Consider the following 21,594-nt stretch of genomic DNA (forward strand, 5'->3'; position numbering starts at 1 on the left):
TTTTTTTGTTGACAGGTGCTCTTTAACATATTTACCCCTTATGAAAAATTGTGATTCCACCCAGAATATCAATTCAATTAGACTCAATTTTAGAATATGTCCAGGGGTAGTCCTATGCACTCAACATTGCAGAAAGATTACTTTTATGAAGGTTTTACCATTATACATGCAAAGGTTCACAACCCTGAGGGAACACCACTAAGGGACAGATCCTCCAGGCTAGCTGGGCCTTGCAGTGCCACAGCCAATAACAGTATGGAAGGCTCAAGAGACTCCACAGGTTATCCCACTTACTGCGGGCTGTTCCATCTGCTCAGGGGTAGCATTAGTGATGTAATGAATAAATACCCCATGTTTGAGTGTAAATGTCAGGAGTGGTAAAAGTTGTAGTGCCCTGATAGGGTGCAGATTAAAATCCAGACACAAGGTCATAGAAGATTAAACTCAGTCTTTCTTTACTTGGTTCAGTAATTAATTCCAACAAGTTGGTAGTAGATGATTAGAGTAGTGGGGAAACCTGCCCAAGCCACTGGAGGTAGCGTCAGAATCAGTGTCTATATTTCACTAAAGGAGTCTCACAACAGTTTGCTCCCAGTGGAATTCTGATACTTGTAGTGCACATTCTTTCCTTCTTTTGCAGTGTCCAACCTGAGGTGTAACTCCTATATCCTGGCCTTCTGTACAGCTTCTCCTCAATGACTAGATGAATTGTCCTGGACAAATGTCCTCCAAACATACCCAGGGGTCTAAGGCATACTAGACTACACTAGGTTATACTGCTCCACACACTCCCTTACTTTTCCATAGGATACTCTGTATTCCTTCTATGTCAAACATGATTTCTTCCCTCAAGGCTGAGAGAGAATGGTCTTGAATAAAGAAGGTCCCACCCTCTAGCGTTTTCTTCACTGTTTGTCTATTGGCTAATATAAGTGCACAGAGCTTCCCTGCTCACAGTTTTAATACAGTGTAAACATCAAAATGGCCGGATCTCACAAGAACATATGTCATATCCCAAAGCAGTAACATCTTCGCTACTTGGACTATGTTTGGGAGGTCAGAGTTCCCCAAGGTGCCTGTCTCTATTACAGGTCTGAGTCCTAATGTAGTTCTGATATAAAAATGTATTTTATTGTGTTTTTCAGTGTTATCAGTATACTGTCACTTTACTGCTCGACGGCTAACTATTTTTAACTGTAAGGCTGATGAATAGACACATGTCTCCTGCAGCCAATCAGGGAAGTCATCCTTGTTGCCGCCCTACCCCTCTGGGATAGGGAAGAAATCCTAACAGTCTGGCTTTGGCCAGAAAAGAGGCAACAGTTCCTGTGTCACTCACCTCTTAACTCACTTAGGGGTTTGTATTTCCCCACCCTGTTCTCATAATGGTTATGTCACAACATAGCCATTTAGCCCCCTAAACATGTCCATTACTGTCTGGCAGGTACGTACTAAAATCACCTTATGGTGGATAACCCCTTTAAGATTTCCTTTGATTTGATTGATTGGATTCATTTATTTTATACATTGCCTTAAACATGAAACTCCGATTCTAGTGATTAGTAGCCCCCCAAATTATAATGTGTCTGGTGGATAGGTAATAAGTATGTCTCCTAGGAAAACCCCTTTAACAGGCTACTGGAGTCCCATAAATTGTATAGCATAGTTTTTCTTTGGCATGCACTCATAGAAAATGTTTTTAAGTAAATAATAGAGATGTATCCATTTAATTTAAATATTATATATTTGTAAGCAGTTTATACAATAACAACATAAGACAATACAAAACAATAAGTTGTTTTTTTTCAGTACAATGTATTTCATAAATATTGTGTTTTACTGTAGAGTCAGTCTTTAAATAATGCAAGCTGAAACAAAGGAGCTTTGTAAGTGAGAAGGTAAGCATAAAAGACTGTGTAAGGGTGCATTCACACCACGTTTTTGCAATACAGTTCCCGTATTAGGTTTTTGATGAAAAACGTATTCCTCAAAACCTGACTAAACTGTATCAAAACGTGTGTACAAATTTACAGTTAAAAACCTTATACGGTTTGAAAAATGATGTCCGGTTGCATCCGTTTTTTAAGAAGAAAAAAAATGTGTGCGTTTTTAACTTTTCACTCCATTTTGAATAAAGTTTCACTTGTTTGATTGAAATTACATGAAAAAAAAAACTGTGCAAAGTCAAAAAATGAATGGTGAAAACCGTATGGAACCGTATACACATTCGGTTCTTTACGGTTCCCATTGACTCCCATGTTAGAAAAAAACGTATACGGTTTAATACAGTTTTTCACCCGGACCAAAAACCATAGTAGACTATGGTTTTGGGTACGGGAAAAAAACTGACAAAACCATACAGGATGCAAAATGGACACAACCTGATGCATCTTTTGGCATACGGTTTTCAATGGAGAGTCAATGCATACGGTTTTCAATGCGGTTCCGTACGGTTTTCACATTGAAAACGTATAAGGGAACTGTATTGCAAAAACGTGGTGTGAATGCACCCTAAGTGTGACATAGCTACTCACCAAAGTACCTAAACTTAAACTTTTTTAAGCAATTAAAAAGTCCTGGTGAAGTAAGACGGAGCGTTGTCTTGAAAGTGCTTATATGCGTCTGTTCCAGCCACCAGTACAGTTGCTGGAAAAGTCCTAGGACGTTCTGGGTCCTGTAATACAAATACAGCAAGAAATTCAGCTGAGTTTTTGACCACTCTATGCTGAGTTCACACTACGTAAAATTTTCAGCACATATGTTTATGCAAAGTTGTTTTTTTTAAATTTTTTTAAATGTGAATGAATTTTAATCAATTGGCGCATATTTTTAAATATATGTTCCAAATTTTACACTGTGTGAACCCAGCCCTACTTTAATATCACAGGCTACAGTTATGTGCAACATATGTTGTCCCAGCTGGCATAGCCAGGAGTAGAGTTTATATCTGTACTAGAGATGAGCGAACTTACAGTAAATTCGATTCGTCACGAACTTCTCGGCTCGGCAGTTGATAACTTTTCCTGCATAAATTAGTTCAGCTTTCAGGTTCTCTGGTGGGCTGGAAAAGGTGGATACAGTTCTAGGAGACTCTTTCCTAGGAATGTATCCACCTTTTCCAGCCCACCGGAGCTCCTGAAGGCTGAACTAATTTCCGCAGGATAAGTCATCAACTGCCGAGCCGAGAAGTTCGTGACGAATTGAATTTACTGTAAATTCGCTCATCTCTAATCTGTACCATAGGGATCTTTTATGTACACCATTGGTAGCAGCTGTTACCTTTTTGGGCTAACATACAATTTATTATGATTATCTTCATGTTATCTCTATACCTTAGTCTGGTCCTTAGCTGAATAAATAAGTTACTGGACATTTCATATTATTTCTGAATTGGGTACTTTTATTGTAAGTGGCCTGTGCAGCCATTTTACATTACCCACAAGGCTCAAACATTGATTCTGATGTTTCTCCTATTACATGAGCCAATTAACCTATTATTCAAAATGAATGCAGCTCAGGCTACATAAAAATGCTACATTTCTTTTTAAACAAGGTTTTACATCATATGTATAAATTGATTTAAAGGGGTTATCCAGAAAAGAAAAACAGAGCTGCTTGGATGTGTGTGATATAACTTGCCTTCATTCACTTTAATGGAACTGAGCTCCAATACCACGCACAAACTGAGGAGGGGTGCTGTTTGTATAAGAATGCCACCATGTTTTCTAATCCTGGATAACCAGTTTAAAGGGTACCTCTCATCAAATAAACTTTTGATATATTTTAGATTAATGAATATTGAATAACTTTCCAATAGCATGTTAATGAAAAATATGCTTCTTTCTGTTGTATTTTTCCCGATCAGTCCTGTCAGCAAGCATTTCTGACTCATGCCGGAGTCCTAAACACTCAGAGCTGCCAGCCTGCTTTGTTCACAGCCAAACAGACTGTGAACAAAGCAGGCTGGCAGCTCTGAGTGTTCTCCTTTGTGAACAAAGCAGACTGGAAGCTCGTAGTGTTTAGGACTCCAGCATGAGTCTGAAATGCTTGCTGCCAGGACTGGTAGGGAGACCCCTAGTGGTCATTTCTTCAAAGTGGAAAATTCTGCATACATTAATCTATAATATATCAAAAGTTTTTTTGATGAGAGGTACCCTTTAAAGCAATAATATAATCAAACAACCTTCTGGGCTTTTATTTATTCACTTTTGCTTACCTTTACAGGATAAGCTGTTGTAGGAACATAACGGATGACAAATCCACATCTTCTTCTGTCAGACATGTTGGGTTCACTTGCATGAACAGTCAGACCATCATGCACCTGTCAGAATAGATGAGCAATACAGAAATTGTTCAGTCTTACACATCTCACTTGACATTGTGTGTCAACTACTGCTGAATACATTTTGTTCATCTACTCATTCTGCCATAGACTTGGGATATTCCTATACAGATCAGTATACATGACTAGTCCAGAGTAATCTTATAGAGGTGATGTGGGTGTAGTTCACAGCTAGTGTTTATAGACTTCAAAATTACCTATACAGTAATCCCTCAAGTTACAATATTAATTGGTTCCAGGATGACCATTGTATGTTGAATAGTGTTGAGCGGCATAGGCCATATTCAAATTCGCGATATTTTGCTAATATATGGACGAATATTCGTGATATATTCGCTAAATTCGCATATTTGTAATATTCGCGTTTATTTTCGCATATGCAAAAATACGCTTATACGAAAATTCGCACATGCGAAAATTAGCATAAGTGAAAATTCACATATGTGAGAAAATTACAATATGCGAAAATTACCATATGCGAAAATTACCATATGCGAAAATTCGTACGCCAGTCTCACACAGTAGTATTAGAGCCTTCTTTACACCACACAAGCTGGAAGCAGAGAGGGATGATCACTGTGATGTGTACTGTGAAAAAGAAAAAAAAAAACGAATATTCGTAATTGCGAATATATAGTGCTATATTCACGAATATTCGCGAATTTGCGAATATGCGATATTCATGAATAAAATTCGCATTGCGAATATTCGCGAGTAACACTAATGTTGAAACCATTGTATGTTGTGTAAAGGCACCAAAATGTCCTCCAAAAATAGGAAAAAGTGAGGATTAAAGAAAAATAAGTAGATAACTAATATAGATAAAACAAGTCCTTACATATAAAAGTAAGAAAGATCTGCTGGGAGCTGTAAATCGCTGTCTATGTCAGTGTTTCCCAAGCAGGGAGCCTCCAGCTGTTGCAAAACCACAACTCCCAGTATGTTTTTCAACAGCTGGAGGCTCCCTGCTTGGAAGACACCTCATTTGGTGTCCAAAGGAGAAGGTAACCCTGGTAGAGGTAAAGTGTACAGAACATGTTGTACCTCCCTGTACTGTAGGGGGCGCTACCAGACACCAGTCAGTGCATGCGCTTCAGTAATACAGGGGTTTTACCAGCAAATTGGCCATTCTGATTGGTCAGTTCTTCCAGCCATTGACACGTTTCACAGATCTGGACTGTCTGTAGCATTGTATGTTGAGTCTGGTTTCAACTTACAATGGTCCAGAAAAGACCATTGTATGTTGAAACTACTGTATGTTGAGGCCATTGTAAGTTGAGGGATCACTGTACATTTCCATTTATGTTTAATAGATATTACCTTCCACATTAAAGTATAGTCTTGATTTTGTCATAATGACTAGAAGTATATCAGAAAATGAAATTCCTATATTTTCAGTAGGGAGCAGCTTTAATAGAAGCCCACTACTACTTATATTGTATAGCTTAAGTGTATCTGTCACTTTGATAAACAACTGTAAAAACAACTTTTAATTTACTTTTAATCTGTCGGGGGTCTAAGTGTTTAAACTCCGACATATCTCTAGAACAAGATGGGAGGAAAGTGTACAGCTGAGCAGCTTCCCCCTCTGCTCTCTGTCTAAATGTTCCAATAGACTTGCATTAAGAGACCATCTTGATCACATGATACAGAGCCGGAAGAGAATGCACTTAGCGCGCACTTCACCCATCTTAATCTAGTGATCAGTGGGGGTCTTAACACTGAAGCCGCAACCAATCAAAACTTTTGATTTGTCTCTACAATTAGTCAAAAGATTTTTAAATGACAGTGCCCATGTAATCAACCAATCTGTGTAAACCTTCTATAACATGGTGTTGTACTTACAGAAATTTGACCAGCTTTGAGTGGGCACTCAACCAATTCTTCTACATTTACCAGGTGTGTTGGAATCTCCTGGTTTGCTGTCAACATGTTTCCTGGGATCTCTGCATTTCTGTGCTCCAGAATACCTTGTTTATGACTCCCTAGGGTATTAAACATCACAAAAATAAATAAATATATATACACTTTACCATGTTATTTCATATTATTCATATGATAGCCTTCATTTAGTCAAGCAATAATAGCCATAGATAAGTGAGACCTGGAATGACTTGTAGGACCCCATTTTCTGAATCAACATCATCAAATGCCAGCCATACCGAAGCCACTGGACCTCCCTCAAATCCCCAGTATCTGTACAGATATAAGAAGTCAAAGTTAGGTTGCACACACAGCAAACAAGTTATCTAGCTGACATAAATGTCTACCAGCTTTTATACTCACTTGATATCCTGATGCCAGGCAACATAGGGGGCAGTGTTTTCTTTGTGTGGGACCTCAGAGAAGGGATATTTACAGATAAATCTTGAGTCCAGAAGAATGACATTGGGGCCCAATATAGCTTTGATTGCTTTTAGTAGATTGGGATGGGCAGCAAGATTCATCACCCATTCATACTGCATGTGCACGTTGTGTAGATTGTACTGAGCATACTCTTTGCCTGAAAGATAGCATGTGAGAATAAGCATGATCCCTACTTAAGCAACGTATACATAGTTTTTCTGCAATTCAGGTTATATCCCTTTAAAAAAAAAAATATTGTGTCGATGGTTCAAGGTGTGATAAAGTCTCACATTTCTTAATCATTGGTATACTTACCAAACTTCTCTTCCAGCTTTGCATGCTCCTTCTGAGCTTGGTCCAGTTCCTTCTCATTTAATACATCAATTGCTGTGATAAAGCCATTGGCATCATAGAAGTCTCTCATCTTGTCAGTGTCAGTCTTCATTATGTAGTTATTAGGATGGTTTCTGCTAAACAAGAAGGGTTAAACACTGTGGATATAAATGTCTGCTTGTCACACTGACTTATATACAAAATCTGACAGGGGGCCCGCCCATGTCACTGTACTTAGAAATGGGTTGTTTTGACGTTTTTATTTCCTAGATCGTAAGTATTACAGTATGATGTCTTAAGTTTCATTCTGAATGTATCTACACATCATGATTATTACACATTACGACATCTATGTGCAGTCAGTCCCTTCTGGGGAATTCCAAAGTGATTCTGGAATCAAAGTCAAGTTATGTTCTGAAATTCAGTAGAAACAAGTGATTTCTTTTTTTTATGTGTAAGATATAATAAGCAAACAGTAGGAATTTTCTCAATGAGAAAACTCATATGGTCAAGATACAATATTTAGCTTTTTAAAGAGCACGTTTCATCCAAATAATATTTTTTTGATATGTTAGAGCTGATTGTATATAGAACAACTTTGCATGTGTATTTTCATTTTGAAACAAGGAGACCCTGGCTGCAACCTTTTCATTGGCTGAGCACGTGATGAGCTCAGCGCAGCTCCCCCACCTGTCAATCACACAGGCAGGAGCGCTGTGCTCACATGCATACCCCGCTGGGCTCTGTACACTGAGGACAAGCGTCGCTCTGTACACTGAGGACAAGCGTCGCTCTGTACACTGAGGACAAGCGTCGCTCTGTACACTGAGGACCTGCAAATGCCCCCCCCCTTGACAGAGTGAGGGCGGAAGCAGTCCCCCAGCAGGCTTCAGTGACATATTGCCTGCTGGGGCATGCCCACATCCTCTTGCCGGCAGCTCACTCTATGTGAGCAAGAAGAGAGGTAAGATAAATAGCTTTTTAAAGCCCTTAAACATTTTTTTAAAGGGGGAATGGGGGGGGGGGGGGTTAGGAGTAATTAGGGAACATAGCTTGAATTAGCTTAGAAAAGTTTATTTAGTGACAGGTACTCTTTAATTTTAATATTCTTGACAGAACCAGTTGGCATTCTCAGTCTAGGCCAAGTCCAAATTTACAAGGGAATTATGTTTTCTAAATGTAATATGTCACCGGAAAAACTGTGGCCGTAAATGCAAAGCAGAGACTATGGTTTCAGTATACTAATCTGTGGCATAATGTGGCTACATTGTGACATTATTAGAGAAAACACTTAAATTAGAATCTTTGTGTGAATAAAGAAAGTTTTATACCTTGTCTGTATGGTTAAAAAACAGGATTTATAAAATCAAACTGAAATGGAATAACAAATATTTTGTTTTGTTTGCTTAGTCACAAAAGAAAGAAGGGAAAAGAATCTAAAATAGAAAACGAATAAGCCTATCTCTGTAAGTAAGGCTGTGTTCACAAAATGGAATCAAGGACCTCCGTGATTGGGGGCACCAGATAGTTTTTCTACATTTTGAACTTATTTTACGGATCATACACCCCTTTTTAATGACTATGGGCAGAAATATATCTAATCCAACCACACAACAATGTCCTGCAAATAAAAGTTGATTATTTTTTAGAAACAAACATTGCACAATGAACTAGGTCAACAAATAAGTCATCTGGAATATAAACACCTCAGTGATCTCACCTGAAATATCATTTCAGTTAGGCAATGTCATCTTATATTCTCTCAAGGAAACAGAGGTAAATTATTTGTATCTATGAATAGAACTACTGACCTTGTATGCTCACCTGGGTATTGTGTGGTGAAAGTGAAGCGGGAATTTCCACGGAACTGAAGGAAATACTTTATAAGAATTGATAAAGATGAAGTTGATTTGGCCATCAATTCAAAAACCAGTCCTCAAAGATACATATACAGTAGAATAAAGTGGATAGAGAAGGATCCAATAAAAGTAATGAAATGTATTCAATACAATAAAAACCATAAAAATAAAAATGCACATTAAAATATTGGTGGAATTAATAAGTCTCCTGCCGCCCAAGCAGGGCCCATGCATCGGGCGAAGGAGCTTATAAGTTATAAAAACAATATGAAACAATGTAAGGGTGGATAGCAACAAATTTATCAATTGCAATGTGTATACCAACTGGATAGTACCATGGCTGTCCAGGCATGCTGGGAGTTGTAGTTTTGCAACATCTGGAGGTCCGCAGGATGAAGATCACTGTTGGGTGCAGAATCTTTTTTTTCTAGATTTTGCACCTTTAAAATTGGGTGCGTCTTTTATGCCGGTGCGTCCTATAGGGCGAAAAATACGGGTATATCCAAAAAATAGATGCCGGCTAGGTTATGCTGAGATTAGTTCAGTGCGTAATTACTGGATTGAGTTAATTGGTGGCGCATTGAAAGGTTCAGCAGTAGAAGTACAATATAAATTGATTCCAGCAATGGAAATGTAATATAGGACAGTTCTACAATTGTGCAAAAGTTATTGAAGAGTTATTGGGATAATGTGTATCACACAGTTGGTGCACAGCACCACTCACCGACCGTAGAGATATTGTAGAGATGAGGGATATGCAGTCCGGGCTGGCACGGAAGCATCCGGCACTATAGATAGTACCCATCTGTGATGCCATGTCTTGTAGTCTGCGGCTGGCACAGAGATGGGGTCCGGCCTGGGTGATGGAATGATTGCCGAAGTAGATAGCGTGGAGACAGCACTGTATTGAGGTGGAGCTGGAGTGGATGCCGACGTCCGCGTGTCTGTGATGCGCTGAATGCGTGCAAATAAAAGTGGTCCCGAAATAGGGGGTATCCAGCTGTTGCAAGTGGTGAATGCAGGCTCATAGTTGGTATAGGGTTGGTATTCAGATGTGTGAATATGCTAAACGTGTTTCAAGGCCTCGGGCCTTTTCTTCAGTAGCGATATAATAGTGTTTGACGTGTAATGGTGTATTGAGTAATACAAAAAATGTGGAAAGGAACAATGGAATGGTATATGACAAGGTAATAACATTGGATCCATAAATATTAAGAGAATTAGGAAAGAAGAAATAAAGACATAGGAATAGATGGAAGAAATAAAGACATAGAAATAGATAAAATAGAATAGAATATAATGACGAAAAAAACTAAAAATGAGATGGCATGAGATACACTATGAGCGTGAATAATTGACAATAATGTAAAATTCATGGGGATCAAATAGTTGAATGATTATTTTTATTGGATCCTTCTCTATCCACTTTATTCTATATGTATCTTTGAGGACTGTTTTTTGAATTGATTGCCAAATCAACTTCATCTTAATTTTTTGACTATATGGCCTTTTTTGGGTGAAGGCAACACCAGTTCACCTAGGATACACATATTTTCCCTTTTTCTAATCTAAGTTGAGCTACACACTACTTCCATTTTCCATTAATTTATAAGAATTGAACTGTCTCTTCATCTAAAACATAGTCATATGTATAAGTCTTGACATAGAAACATGTAAGACCATATGGTCCATTTAGTCTACTCTTTAATTATTTCATTTATTTTAAATCTTAGGATAGATGCAGTATATGTTTATGCAAGCCATGTTTAACCACATCTGTTAAAAGCTTGTTCAAAGCATCTACTACTCTTTCAGTAAAATAAAGATTTTGGACATTTATTCTGTTTTGGTGCCACATTACGTATTTGTTTAGCATCTAGACAGAATTTAACATGATAGATACGACTTGTAATAAATGGTGCCACATTGCACAATTATTTTGCACAATTTTCAGTGTCTAGCAGCTACCGGTAGTCATAATTTACTATGAGAAATACTCCTTGTAATAAAGTTTTTTTTCTTGCATCCTCTTGGGGTGGGATTGGTAAGATTAGTGCATATGTACATGTATTTTACTACGTACTAATGTACGAAAAAAGCATTTAGTATTTTCCAATATTGTTAACTTAGCAAAGCAAAGCAAAAATAAAGAGCTAAAAAATAAATAAAATAAAATCCAGTGACCACTGTCACGCACCCTTCCCATAGATTTTCGTTGAGGGGGCGGGTGTGACGTCACGAGGGGGTGGGCTTGACATCACGAGGGGGCGGCCTTGAACACGGAAGCCCGCACACAGCGTTTGGAATAATAAACTTCCAGACACTGCGAGCGGAGCTCTGGAAGGCAGGGCAGTGGAGAACCCCTTTAACAATACCGTAAAACTAACATGCCAACCTTATTCTATGAGTCAGTAAAATACAATGATATCAAACTTGGATAATTTATGTTTCATTTTATGGTTAAGGGGTAGTCATGGGAACAGAACTTTTTGGTCACTTAAAGGGGATAATCCAGCCATTGACATCTTATCCACTATCCAAAGGGGACCCCCACAATCTCTCTTGCAGCACTCACTTGTCATCAGCCTCACGGAGTGAAGATCGCTTCATGTCTGATGACTCATGATACAGGGGCCTGAGTATTGTGACATCACAACTCCACATCCTCGTGATGTCACACCCACCCCTCTCAATGCAAGTCTATTGGAGGGAGCGTGGCAGCCATCACACCTGCTCCCGTAGGCTTGCAATTTAAACATAATTATTTTGCAAAAAAAGTTTTAGTTTTTTATTTGTTTGCTTGTTTTGTTTTTGTTTATTATTGATCAATTTGTTTATTAGTCTTTTACAGGACAATAGGGAAATTTATCATTTCTTTTTAAATTACTTTTTAAAAATTGGTTGCTATGGGCAACTGTTCCTCTTTTCCTCTGCACAGTTTTTGAGAAACCAACCCCAATGTCTTTCTTTTTTATTTCTTTGTCATAGAAAAGTTCTGTACCTTTAGGCTATGTTCACAGTTCTGCACCTTTAGGCTATGTTCACACAACTAAATGTCCGGACACTTCCAGACACTGCGGAGCGCAGGCATAATATGCCAGCTGTAGGACCATACAAGAATGTGCCATCTCATAGATGGCTATGCATTCCAAGTGAACGTGTTCATTCTTTGTGCGGACACAGTAAATGTAGTTTCCTTTACGAAAACATTGGACATGTAAATTCTGCCATGTGCACAGTGCAGCAGAATCCCATTGAATTCAAAGGGATTCTGCTGCTCTGGAATCTCTGTTCCTTAGATTATGTTCCATGCCGACATTCCGGAGACTGCGGGCGCTGGCATATTAGGACCGCACAGGAATGCTCCATCTCATAGATGGCTACGCATTCCTTGCGGAGTCCGCAGAAAGAATGAACAGGTTAATTTTTCTGTGGACAGAGAAAACGAAATTTCCCTTCCCGAAACATATGGCATGGCTATGCCAGGCTCAGGGTGGATTCACACAAATGGATTTTTGTTTCAAACTCGCATCAGGTTTCCCGCTGCGAGTTTAAATGGAGTAGGCTCTCCGCAGGCTGTCTGCAGCAGATTTTCAGAAGTGGAATCTCAGCTGTGGAAAATCTACCACAAACCCCATGCAATAGCTGATCATTTCACTAAGCATTGAGTAAGCATTGATGGGTAACCAGGAAACCGAGAGGGGAGGGGGGCAGTCCAACAACAAAACAAGATTTGATCTTTCATATGCACATATTGGGGGGAATAAATAAAGAAGTTTGAATCTGTTAGTATGTATAGCAAATGGTTTCGCTTTATTACTTTATAAGTTGTTAATAATATAATTGGCCTTAAAAATTTTTAAATTAAGTTTAGTTTAACCCTAAACTTTAAATATTTGCACCAAAAAATTGCGAAATGTGTTTGTTTACGCCTCATATTTGTTTTCATGCCTGAAGCCCTTTTAGTTTGGGTCCATTAGAAACTTGTTCATATTTTGGTGAAAACATTTCATTTATTCATCTGAATGCTAAGTCACATATAGTTTTGAGTTTTTTTTGGAACAGTTTTCATGTTTTCATTTTTATTTACCCCCATTGTATTCAGAAGATGATTATGAGTGCTGAGGTCACTAGAACGCAATATTCAGTATCTTTCCAGCATTAAATATCTGCTAAAAGAAAACAATGGATAATATTTAACTACAGAACATGATAGCATCTATTTTTAGAATGGTGATATTTTAACCCGTTATGCAAGAGAATTGTCACAGAATTATGACGACCACTTCTTAAATATTATTATTGTTGCAAAGACTGAACTAGTCATTTCCAGGAAAGAGTGAGCAGCTGGATATTCCTAATTGTCGCATATTGTAATTGTCGCTATTGTAATAGCAGTATATCCCTTATTGCTCACGACTGTGCACAAGCAAATTGCTGCGACTGGAAAAACTTGTATCTTTTCCTTATAGCCTCAGGAAATGTAAGTTACTAGAAGAGGAAATAAAGCAAGTGTGTGACCTGGACTACTATGCTTGTGGGTGGGAAAACTGACACAGTATAAAGGATTTCACAAGTAGGCAGGTCTGTGTAAGTCTGTGTAAAGTCTAAAAACTGCAGCAGCTATGACGGAATCTAACAACAAGGAAGAGTCGCTGTATCTCAGTATTGGTATACTAGCTATTAGTGCAGGTAGGAGCTTTTTACATACTCTGTTTAAGCTTTTGTCTTATGTTATCATATTTGAGTAATGCTTTATTCTTCTGTTATAGGGAGCCTGCTTTTATCAGTACAATACTATAGTATTGCGGCATCTGCTTTTCTTATACCCCCAACTGCCCTGGGCATCCTCCTTCTGATACTGGCAGCTGTGTTAGGATATGCAGGTACCAGTCTATTCACATCAATCTATTTACAATCTGTTCTACCTTACTTTAACTGTTTACTTGATGTTTAATAATTATTGTGCATTATATTTACTATACAAACATTTATATATCATTTTATCTTTATTTGCTGTACAGATAAATTCAGTATATTATCTGTAGGTAGCTATTTGGTTAGAATAGAAACTAATCTTTTCAATGCTATTACTGATTGGAAGTTCTAGAATTGTTGTCATTGGCCTCAACCGCCCCCCTCCCCCCCCCATTATTTCCTTGCAGCACCCGGCGTTTGTTTAGAACGCTGGCTGCGGCACCGGAGGCTCGTGATGTCACGGCCATATCCCCTCCTGCCGTCACACCACGCTCCCTTAATGTGTCTATGGGAGGGGGCGTGGCGGCCGCCATTGAGAGGGAGGGCGTGACGTAATGCAGGGTGTGTGGCCGTGAAGTCACAAGCCTCCGGCACCGCATTGCTAGTCATCTGAAGCACCAGGTGACTGGGCTGCAGCATCAGAGATCACAGGAGGTCCGGGCGGTGGGACCCCCGCGATCAGACATCTTATCCCCTATCCTTTGGATAGCGGATAAGATGTCTTGAGGTGGAGTACCCCTTTAAGTTTAGAGATACTGGAATACAATTTTATGGATAATATTAAGTAGCTGATCATGGGGAGCCTGACTGCTGAGACCCCGTATGATCTCCAGAACGGGGCCCGACACTCTCACTGAGGAGCGAGTGTCGTCTACCGGTAGACAGAACGCGCTCCATTCATTTCTATGGGAACGTCGATGATGCCCGTCTGCTGTATATGCACAGTATATGAATGGATTGCGTGCTGCCTGCAACACGCACTATTCACTGAGAGCTGGGCACTTTTACATAATACCCATTGGGGGAGATTTATCAAAGGATTTAGACTGGTTTTTCCTGTCTAAATTTGTCGCACAGAAAGTCGCAGTCTAAATATGTGTGACTTTTCTGCGACTTTTGCTGTAGAGGATTTTTTGAACATGATGCATGCAAGTCTATTTTAGACAGAAATGCATTGGAAAATGCATTGGTGCTGAATTTATCAAGTGCAACTTTTGTGCGACAAGTCGCATCTGCCCAAAATACGCAGAAATGTCAGACCATGTTGGAGCAGGTCTAAATGCAGTTTAAGCTGTAGACCCTGAAGTCTGAGCACAGAATTTATCAAGGGCTGTGAGACCTTTGATAAATTAGGAGGACAATAGACAGGAGACTACCACATACGCTGGTCTATAAGCATACCCAGAATAGACTAGTTTAGTAAATCTCCCCCATTGTGTGCTGATACATTCATATTCATTTCATGCCATTCCTCCTGCAGTTCATCTAGCAGCCTGTTAAATAAGAATAGGTATTGCATAGAAACATGTGACTGCAAAGCCAGTTGTGTACAGGACTTCATCAGGCTACAGTGGTAGACAAGCCTAGAGAACTGCAGCATTGACAGAGTATATTTTAGAAATATTTTAGATGATTACATTTTTTAGGTACTAAATTCTATAGAACCTTACAGATCAGACGAAAATTTTGAATATTAATGTAATCCTAATTCTGCATCTTTATTGTCATTTGTATAACAGGAATCCGGAAAGTTGGAGGAAACAGTCCATTGTGGTTCTCATTGTACTGCACTGTCTCAGCTCTGTGGTGTGGATATGGAGTCAACTTGATATTAAGAGGAAACAATGTCATAAGCATCTCTGAAATGCGAAGTGCAATAGTACCTGGTCTAGTAGCATTTTTCATGGGACTGCTTATTATTGGTATTGTGGGGATCCTTCAAAAGGAAACTGTCCCTGCTTTGATGTCTGTCACACTTTCCCTATCCAGCATTCATGAAATAGTTATATTCTATGATAGCAGTGTAGGAACCTCTGCAGTCGCATGTACTTATCTTATTGTAGTGTTACTTGGTGTATACTTTATCATTGGTCGGACTCTCCATAGTGCAGGCAAGGAGCACATTGTTTTGCCAGGAATACACATAACTCACAAAAGCAATGGGCAAGGAGCACCTATAAGCTCCAGTAAAGCATCATTAATAGCTATGGGTTTCATCCTTAACATGGCAGCCTCTAGTGTGTTTGGCTGCAGACTTCTTGGTATAACCAATGGTCTTTTCGTTGGCCAGGTAGCATGGCTGTGGATGGCTGCTGTCTATCAGACAATTATCTGCATCCTATCATACCGAAATTATCACATGCTAGAAGCTACACATTTTGCATTTTTCTCCATTTTGAGGTATGCAGAAGGCTATTCTTTACTATATCAGTTCTTGAACATTAGTCAGTTATATTACCCTCTTCCATTTTTGGTGGTTTTCGCTATGCTATTTTTCATTCTCACTCTCTTTACAAGTATTCAAAGTCTTGTGCAATCCGTATACTTGTTGTTCTATGTTGCCTACTGCATTGCACTAGCCTGTAACCCACATGGATTTTTTTATGGTGGACCCCAAGGAGTTAATATCGCAATATACATTGTTTCAGCCATTATAGTGCTAGTCACTCTTTATAATGCCAAGTCATCTAAAGCAATTCCAACAGGCGAAGGCACTGTTAGGAAGCTGTTTATCAACAATAGAATTTTCAAGCTCCGTCAGAATAAAGATATAAATGAACCCTTCCTTGGTTATTCCAAGTATGGAGATGCAGAAATCCTTGCTCATGCATGTAATATTTTGGCTGCTTTTGCCATGACAATGCCAGGGAACCCCGGAGAACCTTTGGTTACAGTTGTTTTGCCATGGGTTGTAGTTGCTGGAGGGATTTATAATCTTATCTGTGGGTCAGTAGCTTTCTCCCGTGGCAAGACACTTGAAAGCAGTGCCTTCATTCTGTATGGAGTAATGTGGGTGATTTGGGGAATTTCTCGTTACAGTGGTATCTATAGCACAAGCAGAGGTTTCAACACTGCCGTAGGAATGATATGTTTCATTCTCTTTAATACTTTTATTGTTTTCAGCACCCTTTTTCTAAGTAAAGCCTGGTTCGCATATACACTCACCTTCCAACTTATTTTAATCAGCTTTCTTCTTGATGCAATCAATGTGCTTCCACAGGGCTATGATATCGCTGTTACAGTTATATTTGGCCTTACAGGCTTCTACCTATTTCTTTCTACTCTCTATAACACCACTTTTGAGACTCCCCTATTACCAGTTGGCAGCCCCATTATCAAAATTAACGGTTTCACAAATGACAGATCCAAGATCCAATGTCCCCATCTAATTGCTACAAAGACAAGCTCAGTACAAAACATTGCAGGTAAGATCCATTTGGAAAACAAATCCATATGCAAAATGATTTGAAAGTTTTTTGTTGTTGCTTTTTTCTGATTCAATGCATTTCTTTCTGATAGTTGGAACAGACACTGCCAAATGCAAAGTCACATCTATCCAAGACCTTCATATAATTCTAATTTTATTGTTCCTACTTTTTCAGAAATTATGAAAAATGGAGGGATATGTGGCATACCTACTGACACTGTGTACGTCCTGGTGGCAGCTTGCAATCAGCCGGAAGCAGTGGAGAGGGCATACAAGTATGTTCAAATATTGTACAACAAGGCGTATGTTTTTATATAACTATCATCTTTATAGTTAAAGAAATGCTCCAGGCAAATCACGCACATTGTTTATTACCCACAAACAAAGAAAACCTTTTGCTATGCACAGCCTCCTTAGGCCATTTACCAAATATAATAGAGGCCCAGAATTACTATTGAAAGTGCGACAAAATTCTGCCACTAAAAACTGTCTTACATGACTTTCACAATATTCACTAAGTCTCAGATGCTTTTTGGGCACTTTTCTGTCATTTCCAAAGGAAGAAAAGGGGGTGTGTCTGTAAAAAAGGGCAAGGCTTAAGATGTGACACTACTCGCCAATAGAAATCTTCAAAATTATTTTGCTAAATTTTTGAACTGTTTAAGCCAACTAATAGTTGGTCTAAATTGAGGCAGTCTAAGAATGTGAAAGATTTATCATACATCCTGAGTCACATCCTTAAACTGTTTATTCTACATTTACACTGTTTAAAGGGTACCTCTCATCAAATAAGCTTTTGACATATTTTAGATTAATGAATGTTGAATAACTTTCTGATAGCATGTTAATGAAAAATATGCTTCTTTCTATTGTATTTTTCCTGTCAGCAAGCATTTCTGACTCATGCTGGAGTCCTAAACACTCAGAGCTGCCAGCCTGCTTTGTTCACAGCCAAACAGACTGTGAACAAAGCAGGCTGGCAGCTCTGAGTGTTCTCCTTTGTGAACAAAGCAGACTGGCAGCTCGTAGTGTTTAGGACCCCAGCATGAGTCTGAAATGCTTGCTGCCAGGACTGGTAGGGAGACCCCTAGTGGTCATTTCTTCAAAGTGGAAAATTAAATAGAAAGAAGCATATTTTTTTATAACATGCAATTGTAAAGTTATTCTGCATACATTAATCTATAATATATCAAAAGTTTTTTTGATGAGAGGTACCCTTTAAGCATTTGACAGTTTTTGTAAATCTGGGCCAATGTCTTAGTCTTGCCAAGAGTATTCTTTTAAGAATATTCAATTATTACAAGGAAAGAAACAGCTCAAATTGTGTGAAATTTATTAACTTCAAATGTAGGCACAAATATTATTTATAGTTCTTTTTTTATTATTTAAAACAGTGACATCATTAAGGAAAAGAGGAAAGTTTATTATTTCAACTTTTTGCAGGACAAAACGTCAAGCTCAAGATCGCCCAATGTCTCTGTGGATTTCAAACCTAGAGCAATTAAAACCTTCCAAACATTTGCTGAATCCATTGCTATGGGATTTCATGGAAGCAGCTTGGCCCTCATCCATCAGTCTTGTGATCCCAAGAGGTAAGTGCCTACTAGAAATAATCTCATCAAGATCTGTACAAGATGAATAAGCATATAGATTATATATCCTTTTGCTTTAGACCACAATTTGCATTTTTGGTAATAAATATGTTCCATACATAGGGCCATGGTTGGATGTGTTAGGTGCTCGTGACTCAGCAAAATACATTGGAACACCTCAAAGCATTGCTGTACGGATACCAGATTGTACAGTGACAACTCACTTAATTGATATGGTAAGAGAAAAGTCCATCTAGCATCTAGTCCATCTGTATGCAAATATTAAAACTCTTCCCAGAGCTTATAAAAAAGTTACATTTATACTTTGACACTAAATATAATATACTGCAAAAAAAAAAGATTAAACTTCATTCTTTAGGTTGGCCCGATAGCAGTCACATCAGCCAATCCTTCTGGAGAAGCAGACACAACTCATCACAATCAAGTCTATGCAAAATTAGGAGATAAGGTACGTACAGATGCATGTGTGCTTAGAGAGTCACTGAAAGACATACAGAAAGTGAAAAATGTATGTATAATAATAATATACATTTTTATTAATGTGTGCGGCAAACTTGGTACTAGTGTTGAGCGGCATAGGCCATATTCGAATTCGCGAATATTCGCGAATATATGGACGAATATTCGTCATATATTCGCGAATATTCGCATATTCGTTATATTCCCGTTTTATTTTTGCATATGCGAAAATACGCGTATGCGAAAATTAACATGTGAAAATTAGCATATACAAAATTAGCATTCGCGAAATTCGCATATGCGAAAAGTAGCATATGCTAATTTTCGCATATGCGAATTTCCGCACGTCAGCCTCACACAGTAGTGTTACAGCCTTCTTTACACCACACAACCTGGAAGCAGAGAAGGGTGATCACTGTGATGTGTACTGTGAAAAAAAAAGAAAAAAAAAAACGAATATTCGTAATTACGAATATATAGCGCTATATTCGCGAAATTCGCGAATTCGCGAATATGCGATATTCGCGAATAATATTCGAATTGCGAATATTCGCGAGCAACACTACTTGGTACCATAAGTGACAAATCTTTGCTAGTCTTATATATAATTTTTCAGTTCCCCAAGGGGAATTTTTAAGCATAAGTGATGTTGTCATAAAGCTTTCATATTTATTTAGCTAAAACAATAGGTAAAAGCATCTATAATTTCAGGTTGATGGTGTACTATGTGATGGGGCTTCCCCTGAAAATATTGCTTCTACTGTGGTAGACTGTACAAAAATAGAAACTGGGAACATCGCATTCTTTAGAGTTGGCATCGTTCCTAAATCACAGGTAATACAGTTATACTGATATTTTCTTCTTTTTTGTCTTTTTTTTTTACACAATTAATCTATATTTTATAGTTAATTTAGAAGAATGGCAAATATATATTTATGAGAAATATATTTATATTGGTATTTGGTATACATTACATTTTCACTGCCAATACACAAAGTTCATTTAAAGCAATTATATGGGAATAGTAAAATATATTTATTTCTTTTCTTATAAACAGTGCCACTTCTGAGCTTGGGCAGTGTTTTGAATTGCAGTTCATCCATCTCTAAAATGCCATTGAGCCTTAATTCTAGACACAGAAAAGTATAGCTCCCAGTTCCCCTTATCGTCACTGCTCCCTAGTTCTTTTGATGCACTGACTGCCCAGGAACAGCCCATTTGACCAGTCACTGACTGATGTAGGACCTAGATGTGACCAGTGATCGGTTGAGCAAACAGTTTCTGTGGGTTGAAGTGCTACAGGAAGCAGTAAAGAGTGGAGACCGGAAGACAGTTGCAGGGGATCAGGGTAGATGAGTATGACTTTTTATGTTATAAGTTCCCATAGCCAAATACAATTTTTCTTTTTTACACTGACAACATCTTTGAAGTTTCAATGTTGTCCAAATATCAATAGTTTACAGACCAGGACAATGCAATACTTCAAAGAAGTAATATGTGAAAAACATATTCTGGCAAATGTTATTGCTAACTCAAGTTATTATGTTTTTCAGGTTTTACAAATATTAGACCAAGTACAACAGAAGCACAAGAAGGGTCTTGATAATGGTGGTTTCTCTGGATCTACAGAAGAAATCACACAAAGTATTAATGACTCTCATAACAAGCTAGATTCGAGGCAAAACAACAACTTTGAACACAATAAATCAACATTATATGTCAACAATGGGATTACAATGGATGATGAATCACGATAGTGATTGTGACTTTAACAAATGTTTTAGAATTTGAATGATACAATTTCCTCATTTTTTTGTACCTATTTATATTCAATAATATCAATATTATTAAATTATTTTTTAATTGTTAGTGACTGCTCACTGTCAGTGGCATTTCTATTATGGAATGGGTTTATGGAAATATACTGTATATATGTATATATATATATATATATATATATATATATATATACATATATATATATATATACATATATATATATATATATATATATATATATATATATATACTGCCCTGTCCATTACCGTGCAAACACATTTCAGTGCTAAAATATTTATTTAATTTGCTTGTGTTGCTTTGAAACCTTTGTGTAGATTTTTCAATTTATTTTGTGTTAAAAAAAAATATTTAGAACATTTCATTGGGATTCCATTTTTTATTTAGATAACAATCCTAATTTTCAAGGCTTGACTTATAATGAAAACCATAAATATGCCAAGACATTTGTCTCATAGGGGACTTCTGAGGCTTCCTGAAACTTGAAAAGTGAAAAGCAATCAGAATTCACAGTTAAAGTCTTCTTAACAAAAAATAAAATGCAAATATATTTTTTCATCATAATGAATGAATTAAAAAATAAAAAATAAAATATATAAATACATAAATAGACATAATGAAAATATAAGAATATATTTTTAGTGTTTTTTTTTTCAAGCC

General features: G+C 37.8%; 2 protein-coding genes across 12 annotated transcripts in view; one reads left to right on the top strand and one right to left on the bottom strand.

Moving 5' to 3' along the window:
- The first annotated feature begins 1,030 nt into the window (after positions 1–1,030).
- Positions 1,031–21,041, top strand: LOC130291065 (uncharacterized). Of its 7 annotated transcripts, none has more exons than XM_056539427.1 (11): positions 1,257–1,444; positions 1,846–1,898; positions 6,190–6,241; positions 13,653–13,766; positions 15,378–17,063; positions 17,241–17,340; positions 18,509–18,657; positions 18,781–18,893; positions 19,037–19,126; positions 19,849–19,971; positions 20,691–21,041. In XM_056539427.1, exons 5-11 carry the CDS (start codon positions 15,503–15,505, stop codon positions 20,892–20,894), a joined length of 2,340 nt encoding a protein of 779 aa, XP_056395402.1. In that variant the 5' UTR covers positions 1,257–1,444; positions 1,846–1,898; positions 6,190–6,241; positions 13,653–13,766; positions 15,378–15,502; the 3' UTR covers positions 20,895–21,041. The 7 variants fall into 7 exon arrangements, 6 of the variants coding, with proteins under 6 accessions (XP_056395398.1, XP_056395402.1, XP_056395401.1 ...); XM_056539426.1 differs by lacking the exon at positions 6,190–6,241 and adding an exon at positions 8,432–8,487; XM_056539425.1 differs by lacking the exon at positions 6,190–6,241.
- Positions 1,834–21,594, bottom strand: part of LOC130291066 (L-threonyl-[L-threonyl-carrier protein] 4-chlorinase-like) — an 89,086-nt gene continuing 69,325 nt past the window's right edge. For 2 of the 5 annotated variants that reach the window (XM_056539431.1, XM_056539429.1), the window contains 6 exons: positions 7,004–7,155; positions 6,629–6,845; positions 6,447–6,538; positions 6,188–6,327; positions 4,217–4,321; positions 1,906–2,674 (listed from right to left, as the gene is read on the bottom strand). In XM_056539431.1, the coding sequence (XP_056395406.1) occupies positions 2,567–2,674; positions 4,217–4,321; positions 6,188–6,327; positions 6,447–6,538; positions 6,629–6,845; positions 7,004–7,155 (814 nt within the window). In that variant the 3' untranslated portion in view covers positions 1,906–2,566. Of the gene's footprint in view, positions 1,869–1,905; positions 2,675–4,216; positions 4,322–6,187; positions 6,328–6,446; positions 6,539–6,628; positions 6,846–7,003; positions 7,159–8,832; positions 8,901–11,455; positions 13,360–21,594 lie in introns of those variants that run through there. The other 3 variants (XM_056539432.1, XM_056539430.1, XM_056539433.1) reach the window with 3 other exon arrangements.

This window comes from Hyla sarda, chromosome 9 (assembly GCF_029499605.1).
Source record: "Hyla sarda isolate aHylSar1 chromosome 9, aHylSar1.hap1, whole genome shotgun sequence".
Lineage (NCBI taxonomy): Eukaryota > Metazoa > Chordata > Amphibia > Anura > Hylidae > Hyla > Hyla sarda.

What these genes read in the sequence shown, in the direction of transcription:
- LOC130291065 (XM_056539422.1), top strand. Translation starts at nt 13,506, where the DNA reads ATGACGGAATCTAACAACAAGGAAGAGTCGCTGTATCTCAGTATTGGT. An exon ending in CAGTCTTGTGATCCCAAGAG is followed by an intron (nt 18,658 to 18,780) that starts GTAAGTGCCTAC and finishes TTCCATACATAG; the next exon opens with GGCCATGGTTGGATGTGTTA. An exon ending in ATGCAAAATTAGGAGATAAG is followed by an intron (nt 19,127 to 19,848) that starts GTACGTACAGAT and finishes CTATAATTTCAG; the next exon opens with GTTGATGGTGTACTATGTGA.